We start from the raw sequence: 15,343 nt of genomic DNA, 5'->3' as shown, positions 1-15,343 counted from the left end.
TTCCTTCGCCCAAATTCGTATTTCACAGGCTTCTTACAGTGATAGTTTAATATCTAACCACTGACTTATAAATGAGCCGTCTACTAAAAGTATTAGCTGAAGTTGAAGAGATTCAACTTTGTATACAAAAGAAAAAAAGGGCGCGTGTAACAGAAATACGTTCCAATTTGACAAATCTCTCGTCACTCCGAAGCATCATTACCGTGATAAAATGATAATGTAAAATACTTTTTCTAAAAAAGGGCAAAATCCTGACTCCATATTTGAAGACTTACTGAAAAGGTACCGAATCAACCACAAAACTTGGCGATAAAAGAAAGTAAAACCTAACGTCAACTGAACAAAAGCAAGAAGACAACAGTAAAGTGTGCACGTCAGTTCAAGGTGCGTGGACGTGATTGGCTACATCCATGTCACGCGCTGCGCTGGAATACAAAATCCGCACTGAGGGGGAGGGGGAAGAGAAGGCAGTACCTTAAATTGTTAAATGCGCGAGAAACATCGTTCACTCGGTATGAGTTTTTCACTAAAACGTAAATTTCCATACTTCCCAACCCAAGACGAAAAGGAGACTCAGACAAGATTCACCAATGATTGTTTTATTTAAAATGACTATAATTCGCTTTTGACTTACAAAGAGTAATAGGCTCCAACGAAAATAATTTCTTTCATTTACAACTTATTTCATCCGATAGTTCTTTGTTATTTTGCTCTTAATCTAAAATCTTCTGTAACGAAATGAGTTTAAAGCGGTAATTGCTTTCTAATTTGTAAAATATTTCTTCAGTTTCAATTTACATACCCACGAGAACAACATAATGAAATAATCCTCATTTTTATTAAAAGGAAAAAAAAAAAAAAAAAAAAAAACAGCAACAAACCTTTATTTGCACCCTGCATTTACAATTATTTTTGGTTTACCTAATGTCTACGAGAAATGAAGAGTGTGCTAACTGCCCCAACTAACCGCAAGGGTTTTGAAAAACCGGGGCCAAGATAACACTGAATTAGATTTAGCTTGTGGGTCACTTTAAATAACTTCGAAACGTACACACAACAACCTCCCAAACTTGTACAAAACTTACACTGACGTTATTAGCAGGAGGTCAAAAATAGTTCCCGACAAAGACAGAAAAAATTTGCCACTGGTCCAGATTACTGTCACAAGCCCTGCATGCAAAGAACTACATGATTAAGTCGAGTTTTCTTGGTCCAAAGGCAGTTGGCTGCCTTTGTTTTCATTCTTACACGAGAAATCCTTAAGTCGCTCGATAAGCAATTTCCTTGTCATTGATAAGTTCACTATCACCCGAGGACTTTGAAACTGCCTCTGGCTAAGTGTCCACGTTTCCGGCAAAGCTTTGCCATTGCTACACTAATGGTTTGACTCTGCCTAAAATTGATCTTACACACGTAGGCGCGCTCCATTCGCACGCTCAATCAAACGCGCGTGAACGCTATCCGTTATCTTGGCTCACTTTCATGTCTCTGCTATGCTTTAATAAGACTAGAAATCGCGCTCTATCTACCCTTCTACCTTAAACTCTACAAACTCGATGCCCTCTTTTCAGCTTACGTCATTTGAGATAGATTTACGGCTTTATTGGCGCGAGTCAGTCCGACGTAATTTTAGGATCAGGCGGAAAACTGAACTCAGAGACCGGAGAATTTGGGGCAGAGGAACTTCGAGGGCGATCCTCGGCTTTGAGCCTCACTGCACCAGCCCTCTTACGGAAAGGCTTTGCACTCAAAGTGGGAGACAGCAGAGCCTCTTTAATTTCTTCCGTTTCTCTCTCAGAGCGATCGTCATTATCCACTGATAGATCAACGGAGAGTTCAATTGATGCCGGCACCTTTTGGATCTTCTGATACGAGGGATCTCTTGCAGCCAGCTTGAATTTACGGCGATTTTTCATTTCTGTTTCTTCTTCGTTTTGATTATCGTCGCTTGAGGAAGACCTGCTTCCAGTGGAGCGATCTCCTGAGGATAACTTGTTTTGTACAAAGTTCAGGATCTTGGAGGGAGAGGAATTGCTTTTATAATAGACAGGTCGAGTTGAATTCTTGTGGGATTGAGTCTGCACTCGGGCTCTGCCGGTTGCATTCGGATCCTCGTCGCCTTTGCGATCGTTACCGACTATCGGCTCAAACGAATCCGACTCTACGCTGAGAGATTGACCTTGAGAAGATTTTGAGGAATCGGAAAGATTCCGCGATAGCCCACCAGGCAGACCACTGTCGTTGGAACGAAACGAAGAGCGCATAGAATTGCTGTCGATAGGGTTGTTACAAGGAACGCTGTTGCTGACAGCTGGAATAAACATACACTGCAGAGCGTTGTAAGTTGGTGCGCTCTTGAAGAGGGTTCTGTTTCGATCCAGACTCAGACATTTCTGGGCCTCAGGCGAAAGGGTCTTCCTTTCTGGAACCAGCACTTCCAATTTCTCATCCAACGACAGGCTCTTCTCGGGTTGAACGGTAGAAGTATCCGTTTCCTCGTCTCCACCATCTGAACATATGCACTGCTCTGTGGCTTGAGATTTCCTCATGGCAACACGCTTTTTGACGCTGTCTATAATGTTAGCAGTCTTACGTCGTGACCTCCAGTCGTAGGAATCTTCACTGCTGTTGCCTGGAGATTCTTCCTCTGCATCAACTCTGCCCTCCAGTTTGGCTTCCTTGGCCTTGTTGGTGCACAAATGGAGACCGTTTTCCTAAAAAAGATAAAAAAAAAATTGAACATCGTCAGATTAACTGTATTTGCACAAAAAGTATTTATAGTTTCATTCCAGCTAGAGCTCGTTCTATTAAGATGTCAAACTAACAACATCAAAGTAATCATAATGGCCAATCAGAAATGAGTCAATTATCATAGGGAGCCAATGAGAACTTAAAACTTAGCGCGGGAAAACGGGAGCGACCACGTCGCCATTGGCTTTGCTTTTGCATCTGATTGGTCGAGAGGATAGCGCAAAATGAGACTTCAACCATATTTTAAATGATGAGAACTTTTAGCCCATTCAAGATCAGAAGTGACCCACAAGTTATTTACTCTACACAATTTTGGTTTATTATCCCGAGAATAGGTAACGAGGAGGGGTAATTTTATCAGAGGGACGCCGGTAATACTAATCAAGTTCTAGGAACTTATGTTCAAGGTCGATGTCTGGTAACTAGACTTGAGAATTAATGGAAAGATGCTGAGAGTGACGTTAGGTTTACAGAGTGCTTCTTCAATCAGGAGAAAGAACGATGAGCCCTGATAGACAAGATTCAACACGGATTGTAAGTAGTGTACACGAAATAAACCACGTTGACCTGTGGCTACGATAACAGGAACGATTTGATTTTCACAGAATGACAGAAATTTAAATCACTGCAGAACAAATCCTACAAAATTTATGGCTTCCGTGGGGATCTAAATCGTGCTCACCAGACACCTATTGGGCACCTCTACCAACTGAGCTATGAAGCAACAGGTTAAGAGTGACGTTGATGTTTTTGGGTTCTGTTGGAAAATGGACTACGTGACTGTCACGTTGTGGGAGTGAACTTTGTTCCTTTTGTTCTCGTTGCCTGGTGATAAGCTGTAATCACGTGAAGTAAGTTTAAAATTTCAAAAACCACATGCGAGTCGACGTGTGAGCTAGCCTCTGTTATTTTCCTTTGTGTTGAGATATAAATATAGAAAAGTGATTCGAGTCTGTTGATCGGTTAACGTGAATATTAACGGGAAAATCTCTTGTATTAGAAGCAATCGGAAGATTCCTGACAGTTCTTTGTTACCGAGGAATTTGATCAAAAATGGTATATATGATATAAATTACATTTTGACCTTGAGATGTAATAACTAGTGATGCACTCGTCGCTCACTTGGTGGTTGCGTCCAACTAAAATCTGAAGAGAATTAGCCTGCGTTGCAGCCGGATGTGTCACACAATCCCCAGTCTATACTGGCGGTTTAGACAGTCTGCGACGCAGGCTAAAGAGAATGAGATCAATTTCCCTTGAAGTCTGAAATTTCTTCAGACTTCTTCCTCTATTTTTTGAAGATAAATACGTCCCCTACTAAAATAGACTATTAAAGATACAGTAAAATTAATAAGCGTAGATGTCCAAGATGCAAAAATGGTGATTCATTCCACCAGATCATTATGAAAGATAAAACAGACGCCTATTTAAGAAGACCAGAAATCATCTACGTCAGCAGACTCTTTATCTTATTCAAGTAATCAAGTTAGCGCATGGTTTCCTTCTTAATTCAAAACTGTCGTGTGTTTGCCTTTTGTTCCAGATTTTTCCGGTTAAGAACAAATTCACTGGGTTGCTTAGAGTTTTGACATAAAAAATAACAACAGCAGGTCAAAGGCTAGGTTCTGTTCCCCACAACGCAAAGGGCAAAATTAAACTCTGATTTCGCTCAAATTTTCCTGTAATTTTTAAATTAACTTCATAGAACACTGTTTAAATTCTCTTTTGCACGGCTGATTTTAATGCTTTTACTCTTGAAACAGATAAGAGAAATTTAAGTTCTGCTCTTTCGCGTTTGACGTAACCGTCACGCTTAACCTGTTAAATTTTCAGTTTCTTTTCTTCTGCGAGCTTTGTTGCCTTGCAACCGCGCTATTTTTAATACGCAATAATGACGTTCAACTTCCGGTTACCCTTCGCTCAGTAACAGATGTGTCCATCAACTCCTGATAAAATAAGCAGGGTTAATTTCAAAGAAAGTTGCTCAAAAATTATACTCCATGGCGACAAAATCTTAACCTCCTGACCTAAACGAAACAGAATTACTGAATTTCCTACTAAGTTAGTAGCTAACCACAGAGGCGTTTTCACAATAGACACTCGACTCGTTGCCTCCTAAATTCTTATACACATAACTCCAAATCCTCATGAAAAAAATAGAAGGAAGATGTATGGTCATCAGTAAGAAACATTTCTCGCTCAAAGTGGTGACGGTGGTCTAACTCACGGTATAGCCGAATCGGGTCTCCTGGGATACCGACAGGAAAAAAGAACAACAGTGTTCCTGTGTCTCGTTTTCCGGTTTATCTTGTTATTTTCACTGAGCGTGAAACCGCAAAAAAAAAAAAAAAAAAAAACCGCTGTTCTAACAGGACATCGGCTGCGACTTAAGATGCAGAAAAAGTGTCCATCGAATGAGAAAAGCAAATAAATTCTGATACCATGAGTATATCAAAATCATTAAATTTATCATTTCTCACTGACCTTTCCAACGAAGGGATTTTCGTCAATTTCTGACGAGTTTCTTTGCAGCTTAACTTTCCTAAGCTCCTCAAGTTCCATCTGAGTTTGGTAGAGGCGCTCCCTGACACTTTGAAGATCTTCTGAAGTTCTTTTGAACTGGAGCTCAAACTGGCGACTGTGCTCCATCTGTCTCTTTATGGCTTCGTCTCGATTACGAATAACTTCGGTTAATCGCACAGTGGCTTCATCCCTTTCCTTCCTTAGTTGCTCCCTTTCTGCTGAAGTTTCCTTCCAGGCTTTCTCGTACAGGTCGCGCTGCTCTCGATAGGTGTTCGCGGTCTGCTCGAAGTCTTTGCACCGCTTCTTCAAGTCCTCTATCTCCCGAGAGGATATTGTCAGTTTAAGCTCCAGCTCGTCAGCCTTATCTCGGAGGACTGAGTAGTCAGCTACAGTACTCTCATGGGTTTCTTGAGTCTGTTTTCTGTCTTCTTCCACGATATCGTAGCGAGCTTTCAGAGCTTCTGTCCAGCACTTAAGCTCTTCCAACTCTCTCAGTACTTCATCCTTTTCTGATTTAAGCTTTTGATTGCTGAACTGGAGCTGGCGAAATTTCACTTTGAGCTCCTCGGCCCTCTGAATGTTGTCTTTCTGGATTTGCAATTTCTCGGTCAACTTCATCGACTCCCGTCTCTGATTGTCATAATTTTTGGAAATCTCGGTGAAGCGGTTCAACAGCTCATCTTTTTGCATCATGGTCTGTTCGAGTTTCTCTTTCAAGTTATCTACTTCCTCTTTGGTGGTGAGGAGCTTCATCTGGAGAGCTATTATAAAATGTGTCCTCTCCACCATCTCTCTGTTCTTCACTTGACAGTGAAGGGCTGCCCCGTCCACCATTTTCTTGGCGCTAGAGTGCGATTCCATCAGCAAAGCCTCCGTGTCAAATTTTCGCTTTTCGAGTTCTTCAATCAGCCTATCCTTCTCTTGCAATTCACACGAAGTTCTGCTCAGTTGCTTCTCCAGTTGTTCGTTTTCTTTTCGGATTGTGTCGTAGCGGATTGTCAAATCTTGCAGATCGCTTATAGTTCGCTTTAAATGGTTGCTCATAATATCCAAGTCTGGGGCTCGACCATTGGACCCTGCACAGAAAAGAGTGAAGAGAACTGCGCAATTACATTTGCTTCGCGTAAAGCGAAATGAAAATAAGAAACCCGTTCTTCACAAACAGGAATATAAATGTGTATCGACTACCGGATGGCAAAACTCCCTTGGCGGTAAAAACCCCATCTCGAATGATGTCAGAATTAATGTTATTGATGAAAAAGATGGATCTAGTTACGGATAATATTTCACAGCAATCTAATGAAACTTCATATCTAAGAGCTACAGGTCGGTTTGGCTACTGTATTTCTGAATCAACTGATGTATGATACAAAAATTAAAGCACATGCCTTCTGAATTCTCTAAGTGTAAGTTGAGTGTTGTTAACTTCCGGGTTTATGTGTTGATAAACAAGGCAAGTTTGCGTCCAGACAAGCACTTACATAAATTAACCCTACGATCGTTTACTTAGAACTGTGGTTATACTACAGCGTTGCGATATGTCCAAATTTAACAGGTATGTTGCATCTAACAGAGAAAGAGTTTTAATTAAAAATAACGGATAATTTATAATGAAAATAAGTTCAAATTCAAATGCGTAATGAAGCAATAGTTTACGGCATTAACATGTCACTTAACACGTTCAAGTTTAATTCTTTTAAGCCTATTGGTTGCTAAAAAAAAACCTAGCCCCATAAATGCCTGTTACACAAGCTTCAGCTAAATGAACTGATATTATCACATCCAATCTTTCCTTTTATGTTGAATAAGCTGTGAAGACAACTTAGCCGTGCAATGAAGCTTACAACTCAGTGCCGTTAGGGAAATCTGACTCGGTTACCATTGACGTTTAAGATGCCAGATTAAGTAAAAAACAATGATTAATATCGGATTATGAACTGTGTTTGAGTTGAAGATAAGCCTCAATCGAATCGACGAATTAAAAAAGAAAACTCCCCCGAAAAGAAAGGAAGTCAATACATATATCTTATTAACCAAGCGCGAGGGCCGTACTGGGAGAATATCGGCCCGAGGTCTTGACAGTACGGACCGAGCGCAGTGAGGTCCGTACAAAAAAGACCGCGGGCCGATATTCTTCCAGTATGGTCCCGAGCAAGCTTGGTTAATAAGAGATTTATTATACGACTGAAGTATAATAAGTGCGACACAAGTGCGGTATCATTCGGGACCATTCGGGACAGTGCCCGGTCCAATACTTAGAGAATATTGGACCGGCAATAGAGCATTTTGATTGGTTGATTTTAGTTATTGGCCCTCTGACTGCCCGAGTCGTGTAATAAACTAGATTACCAAGACAGGAGATCTTAAGTGCGGCTCTTGGGCTTTAAAGCAGAAGAATATGAAGACTTTTCTACTAAATATTAACTGTGCCTTAGGGAACGTAGAAGGTCCTAGAAGTAATGATTTCATGTCCTTTTATGTTTTGGTTGAAAAAATATCCAAAATGGACAGACGAAGCCTATTCCAAGAGTCTCAAATGAACTTGTTGCGCCAGTGGTTATAACTATAGAACGTCAGTTGCACCAAATTTTCACAACTACCAATGGGACAAAAAACATTTTCCATCCATCGTTTTCATTCTTAATTCACTAAAGCTACTGGCGAATAAAGTTAGGCACGGCACGAGCAATTTACTTGAACCAAAACGCGCTACCCCTATGAAACATGGCAAGACCTTCCGTTATAAGTGACGGTTTCGAAAGTAACATGTTCAGCTTGGCAAACTCAATGATTTCAAACATAACGTTGAATGGGTGCCAAAATTAAGCCGCACTCAATTGTGCAGCTTGGTTTGGTAAGGCAATAACGCTGCGTTTGGAAATCAACGGAGTCTTTTTTTCGGCAAGCATCCTCATTTTTTTTTTTTTTTTTTCAAACAGCAACGAATACTGTGATAACAAACTTTCACAGCAGTTGTGAAAGTTAGTTTCACTTTATGTGCCCGAGTTAAGTATCATCGCGACTAAGCCATGACGAGTGGATGGAATGTTATGACTCATATCACAACAGATCGTAAGAGGTTCTCGAACAAAAATTCGCACCATTTGCTTCACAAACCAAGGGACGAAAACGCCGATCAGCGGTGAAAAGCAGTTAAAAAGACCTTAATTTTTGTTTTCATACTTAATCACTAGGAACCAATTCAACCAGAATTGAAACGAAATTTTCAAACCTGTAAATTTGCTTAAGTACAATTTCAAAATCCTCTTAAGTCGGGAAGGTTGGAGGATATTGTATTCGTTAAGGCGTTTCATTTATTAACCCCTTCGAAAGAACCGACGTTTTCTTGTATGACACTAGCACATGTGTATATGTATTAGTTTTTAACTCGAAGAGACGAATTCAGTCGACCGTTTTGCGAGTAGATTACGACCCGTTTTGAGAGAGGAAAGAGAAATATAAATTAAAGCTGGTGGATAACAATGCCACAGCGAAAAGCTAGCGTATATGTACGTAGGGTATGGGTGGGGTTTCCCCTAATTCAGTGGATATAGGATATAGGGTGAGGTTAAAATTGTTTGAACTTGACCGAAAAAAAATGATGCCCAATCCGATCTGATATCTGCGACAATGACGTATTCTATAGCTAAAAGTTATTTCAGATTTTACTGATAAGTCGTTATCGGTTATCCTGTGAAAATTTAGTTTAAATTTAGGGTTGCAAAAGATCCTTACCACTTTATTGAACATAAAAAGCCAGTTTTAGTTGGCTAGAACCCATAGGCTGAGCACCTAGTGGAAGATTAAATCATGTGCTTATAATCTGTTCAACCAGAACGTTATTACTGGTCTATAATTAGTGGTTAGTTGGGAGAAAATATATCCTCGCCGATGGACTGCAGTATTAGTGGCTCAACTACAAGGATAAATTACACAGCAAACAAACCAGTCCGGACGCGATTGAAATTTTATTTCTTCCTATGTATTGAATCCACGGTAACACTATCTCAGTTAAAAGAGGGTTATTTGAAATTTTCCGAAACTTTATGACTCTTTTTTGCGAAATTATGAATTTAACTATAAAAAAAAAAAATCACATAAATCTTATTGATCTATTGACAGGAATACTTCATAATTAAAACGCTAAACTACTAAACCTAACATTAATATTATCTGATATTATCTAATATTAAAATAACTCTTAGATGCTAAAATAGGATTGGGAAAAAAAAAGGACTTAAAGGGGGCTAATTACGGAGACTCATTAGGTGATACGACAAAAAAACTTTCCGAGACCGGAAAAATAACACAAAAATACCGCAAAGTATTGGCATCCCTCTTAAAAGAAAAACCATAGAATGATCGCGATAAATGCGGTTGTCACGTCACTTCAAAATAATTATCTGGTTTAAGTATCCAAACCTTGCCTTAATGCACCAAAGATATGAAGGTTAATGCAAGAATTGAGTGGTAATATTTGCTTCTAAAAATTAAACGCGAACAATTTCTCAAGAAATTTTGAATTCATGTAATAAAGAAGCCGACTTACAATTCCAAAAGTCGTTAAGCTACGGAAATAAGCGATAAACAAAATAGCTCAACTACACTTATGTTATAAAAATAAAACAAGGTTTTATCCAGGCCTTATTGGGAAGTCTATGCACCAGTGAAAAGAAATACCGGAAATCCAAATGTTTTAATGGGCAACTTTTTTGCAAAAATTTTCCAGAAAAATTCGGCACGATAATCATCGAGAAAATGATTCAGTTTGTTTATTTCGAGTATCCTTTTTCGATTCTGTAACTGATGTAATCACAAAATCACACCCAATGATGACAAACGTAAGAGATTTGTTTAGAGATTTAGCTGGTTGGTACGGTAACGGGGAAACGGATAGAATAATTGTGTACACATCTTTTTAATTTCTTGAATAAAGCCCCCAAAAAGGTTGAAAAATGTTTCGGCTGGTTTTGAATTGAACTGTATTTTTTTCTGACTTTTTTCAAATGTTTTGTTCTTTTTTTTTTTGTTTTTTTTTTGTTTTTTTTTTTTGCTTTTTTTTTCGTAATTGCCATCAACGAACGGGCGATGAAAATGTCAGAGAAATTTTGGTAACAGATATTCAGATAAGGAAAAGATTGAGGCAAGAAACTTCACGTTTTTGCAGACTTGATTCATTATCAAAATAATGCGTATAAACTAAATATTCAATTTATATTAGAATTCGCGATTCGAACCTGTTCATTTCTCGGCTTTTAATTTTCTGTTTTGCATTTTAAAAGACGAATTTCCATGTTTCTCGCAATTTTTTTGAATAGCTATGTTTCCTGGCCATCTTTTGGCGCGAAAAATTGACACGGCTACTTGGTGCTTTCCCGCCACTAGGAACTGAGCATAATTTGGAGCTAATGGACTTCCTTTTGAAGACTTTTGAAAAACTATCGCTTGAAAATTTAACCCAGATCACAAATGTCAAGGCCAAAGGGATGCTGCAAATAAGCATATCTGCGATTGTGAAGTTAGCATGAAACAAAAGAAACAAGTACGTTTTGAAAAAAAAAAAACAATTTAGATTAACGAAGAGTTTATCGATTCTATCCATGAATGAGCTGTTTAGAGAAAAGAGAAAAATATAAAGACCCAAGCAACTTTTCCGATGTTGAATATCGATAGCAGAGGTTCTGTTACCTCAAGATTGTACCAAAATCCTACATATTAGTTCTAAAAACTTGAGAAAAGAAATCTTGATATCAGAAAGGGATCGATGGATGGCTGATAGCGCAGTGGAATACAATGGAAGCTAGACTTAAGGAGACAAGGGAAAAACAACAACCACTACAAGACAAACAAACAAGATTATAAAAGAAATTTTCCAAATGTTCAATCATTTTTAATTACATTACGACTGATCAGTTCATTTTCTTAAAATCTAATTCTTTATTTAGCGAAGATTGACTCATGATTGCAAGTTTGTTTACATATTTCCTCAACTACTTGAGCTGGGTTTACAAAATATCGGTTGCATTTTTAGAAAGCGTTCATCAGCTTTTACCACAAGTTTGTGTGAAATTTACTTCATAATCTTGACATTCTGTGACTATTATTATTAAATTGTAAATCTAGAAGGCGACATCTCTCAATCTTGTTAAATCATAACTTTGTTACAGGTTAAGGTTATTCAATTAATAGGCCCATCTGTCAAAACAAAAAAACAACAAAAACAAAAAACAGGGAATACGGTAAAATAGGGATAACAACACAAAGAAGAACCATACCTAAAAAGAAGTTTTCCCTTTCCATCATGAGTGGGCTTGGTCCTGTAACAAATAAGAAAAGAAAAAACTCTTATGAGTGCAGTATGTAAAAGATCTGTTTTAAAACCTCGGTATACATTTCTGTGCATCCACAAGAAAAGGGAGAGGAGGTGATAAAAAGTACTAAGTGCTTTAAGATAGGTCAAATTCTGACTATCAAAATATTGATTTCTTTGACATTAAATGAATCCATGTTTATCTATTGTGTTCTACTGCAGGTCAGAAATTGAAAATTGGATAACATAGGCCACTTCTAATCCGCTTTGAATAGAGGATAAAAACAGTTTAGAGTTTGGGACAGTGATGAACGTGTGAACACCAGTTCATAAAATCATGAAAGACAGTTAACATCAAGATAAAATAACACACTTGTATGTTAAAGAGGTCATTTAAAAATTCAGATAATGCAAGCAGATGTCTACAAAGAGTGTTGAATGGTTTAAATGATTTAACCACAGTTAAGTTTTTATTTCCATGAGTACCAAGTAATAAGCAACAATTTTCTACAACTGGAGAAACATGCATCTCATTTGTTATGAATTGTGATTCATAACAAATGAATATTATGGACATGTCAGACTTGCAGCTTTTGACATTTGTTACTTCATAAAAAAGAAGATGTGAACATGGGGTGGAAACCTTCATTGCTTGCACTGACATTTAATTTTGTCGGCATGGTCACTATACCTGCCATTTTTAAAAAAAAAAAAAAAAAAGGGGTGGTGACTCCCTCATGAAAGGGGATGGGATGCATGGAATCTACTGTATGGAGGCCCAAATCATGGATCTAGGTTGTGCTTGGTACATTTAGGATGAAACATCAAACATTTCCTTCAAGGTATTATAAAAGACACACACACAAAAGATTACAAGACAGTGTAAAACTGCTTTTGACATTCCCATAAATTGAGAGGAAAATATATTTTTAGGGCCAGTTGAGGGTCCTCTTTTTAAAATTGTTTGGTTCTTTAGTCAACTTAGGATTAAACCACAGGCTATAGGCCTCTGTCAGGGGTATAATCTAACATTCCATTCAGCACTGCTTCATTTTTCACATGGAGCTTCATTCCTGGACTGCACAGAGTCTTAGACTAGCATCTCTATGGCATTTTGAGGTATACAGGGTTATGCATCTATTTTTATCACATATTCAACTGTCTTTCCTGACACAGAAGAGTGTCAACCACAAATTTCAAAATCACAATCAAAATTATTTCTGTAATGTTTGCGGCAAATTCTAAGAATGCTCTTTGAGTGTTTTAAACAATAAAAACAATTGTTCTCCTCGCACTTGTGGGATATGAGGTATGTGGTAATGTGAAGTGGTAGTATAAAACATGTTCTCATGAAGAACTTGATAAATGCTAAATATGAACTGCTGTTTATTTTTGGCAAACTGTCTTCAATGTAGTATAGACACCCTTCATTTTTATTTGGAACATTTAATGAGGAAACATACGAGTGGATGTATATAAAAACTGAAATATTGTTGTGGTAAATTGAGCAAATTTACAATCATGTTAATAATTATGTATACAGGGTCATCTTTAAAATGTAGCACCTCTTAGAAAAAAATTTTAAAATTATATCAAAAAATTGCTCTTGCTAAATTCTTGACAGACGAAGGAAGAAACAAGGAAAAACTGGACAACTGAGGAATTGGGGTCAAAATGAAATGTCAAACAGATCACTAAACTGATAAAAGTTAAATAAAGAAGCAAGTGATAGCAAATAAGCAATTATGCAAAATAAGAAACAAAGACTATCTTTCAGTCCACAAACTGAAACATTCTTTCTGAGAAAGGAGCAACACCAAAAGGACAGTATTCAAATCTATGTGAAATGCTACACAAAACTATTCACAGTTACTGGCAGAAAAATATGTAGGATGCTTTGGTTAAAATATCCATTGCTAACAGTATGACTGTCTGCAAGGGATCCTTCAGCAACACTTTGTGTCATTTGTTTGTCTGTTCAATGAAGTAATAAAAGAATTGAGCATACATTAGGTACAGTTGTATGGTTTATTATCAGGGCACCCTGTTGGGTGAATCAATTTTTCAAATTTCAGAGTTTTCTGCATGAACCACTTGTTAATTAAGGTAGACCATAGATTGGCTCAGATTCTGTTTCAGCATGGGTGGTGAAAGCAGTTCCTGTTCGCATGGTAGAATATTTCTTTTTCAAGTGTAACAATGTGTTTGTTGAGCTGAAGTTTAATTTTTAAAATAAAAATATTACATCTGAAGGAAGCTGTGGGTGGAACTGAAGTAATAATGATGAGGATCTGAACTAATAGTCCTGAAAATAATCTCTCTGTCCACTAGATTTGGCACAATTATTTCAAAAACTGTCGTATAGGTTTTTCTCTGTTTTGTTTTTTGTCTTGTCTCTTTTCGCTGCGTGGTAATAATTTCTCTTTAAAGAAAACATCTTTTGGTACTTTTACATAGTGATTGAGATAAAAACAGTAAACATAATAATAGCAACGGCACAATTCACCTTTGAAGGCCCATTAAAAATATCACTAGAAACTAAGTGTATTTTAAGGATTTCATTTTCTTGTTAAGTTCAAGACATAAATAATCAACAAAATTAATCGCTCAGTATAAAGTCACAACAAATGTTAACGACAAACGCACATTTGATATTATCGAATGACTTGATATCAATTCATCAAATGTTTTTTTTTTAAAACGATTAAACGACTGGATGTCACTGGTGCAAAAATGGAGTAAGTAACTTAGAATTCCTTCACTGTCATTTTCTATGTTGAGCCATTTGAATGCTCTGTAACTTGGTATCGTGACGTTTAGACAAAAATTTTTATTTCAGCTGAATATCAAAATGTGAAATCTATAATCTGAAAGTGTTCAAATAAATCTTTAATCTGAAAGTGTTCAAAGAATGATATCCCACTAGAAAAGATTACCATTTGCTAAGGTAATTGGGATTAGGAAATTTTCTTGATTTCATCATTTTAATCACTTTAAAAAGGTATAGACTGAAAATTGATGGTGATCGATGATTCGCAAGACTCACACACATTACGACACAATTAGCCGAACGGATTGAAAACCAGCGTTTCTTCATGATAAATAGATATTAGATATTTCGGTAGAAGTAGGTAAATCTTAAAAAAAAAAGCCAACGAATCTCAAAGGTTATTTACTGAGCGTTGTGTCCAGCTTTACCTTTCTTACAATCAGTAAGTCCACTTCATCGCTAGTAAACACCGCGCATAACATTAGCTATATAGACACGCAAGGAAATGCACTTACTTGAGGTAGCCTTTTCTCCCGTTATTATCTCGAATAAATGCGGGTTTAGCAGTTGGATTGCATCGATAAAGTGTGAATATCCTATGTCTCCTTTAGTCATGAGGATATCGAGTAATTTCCCAGCTTTCTGTTCACGAGTTTTTTCTGCATTAACAAGATCACAATCTCCCAAGTCGAACACCGCTTTACTGCGAAGATAGTCGAACAAGAAGGTCCGATCTAGCTGTAAGCACTGCACAATCTCCACCCGATTCTTCTCCAAAATATCTTCAAACGTCTCTTCGCCCATTTCCATGCTCAGGTATTTGATTCAATCATACAGAAAATGGCTCGATGCACGACTTTACTTCAGCTTATATGGACTCACGTTTGGCAAACAGGAAGCCAAATTACTCAAGCGTAACGTAACGTGACCCCAATCTGATCAAAACTTTATTTCTCTTTTTTAGTGACGAAAGCGCTCAATCACATGAT

General features: G+C 37.6%; 1 protein-coding gene across 1 annotated transcript; it reads right to left on the bottom strand.

Annotated features, from left to right (window-relative positions):
* Positions 1-583: 583 nt before the first annotated feature.
* Positions 584-15,262, bottom strand: LOC111322819 (uncharacterized). Its single transcript, XM_022926006.2, has 4 exons — positions 14,870-15,262; positions 11,550-11,591; positions 5,236-6,350; positions 584-2,714 (listed from the first exon to the last, which is right to left on the bottom strand). The coding sequence occupies exons 1-4, from the start codon at positions 15,162-15,164 to the stop codon at positions 1,614-1,616; spliced, it is 2,553 nt and encodes an 850-aa protein (XP_022781741.2). The 5' UTR covers positions 15,165-15,262; the 3' UTR covers positions 584-1,613.
* Between the last annotated feature and the right edge of the window lie 81 nt (positions 15,263-15,343).

Source organism: Stylophora pistillata, chromosome 10 (genome assembly GCF_964205215.1).
Source record: "Stylophora pistillata chromosome 10, jaStyPist1.2, whole genome shotgun sequence".
In the NCBI taxonomy this organism is placed as follows: domain Eukaryota; kingdom Metazoa; phylum Cnidaria; class Anthozoa; order Scleractinia; family Pocilloporidae; genus Stylophora; species Stylophora pistillata.
This window is presented reverse-complemented; position numbering and strand designations above follow the sequence as displayed.

Coding starts and splice junctions, on each gene's coding strand:
- LOC111322819 (XM_022926006.2), bottom strand. CDS start 15,164: ATGGAAATGGGCGAAGAGACGTTTGAAGATATTTTGGAGAAGAATCGG. Junction 6,351..11,549: donor AAGGGAAAACTTCTTTTTAG/GTATGGTTCTTC, acceptor TTTTCTGTGCAG/GGTCCAATGGTCGAGCCCCA. Junction 2,715..5,235: donor AAAATCCCTTCGTTGGAAAG/GTCAGTGAGAAA, acceptor TATCTTTTTTAG/GAAAACGGTCTCCATTTGTG.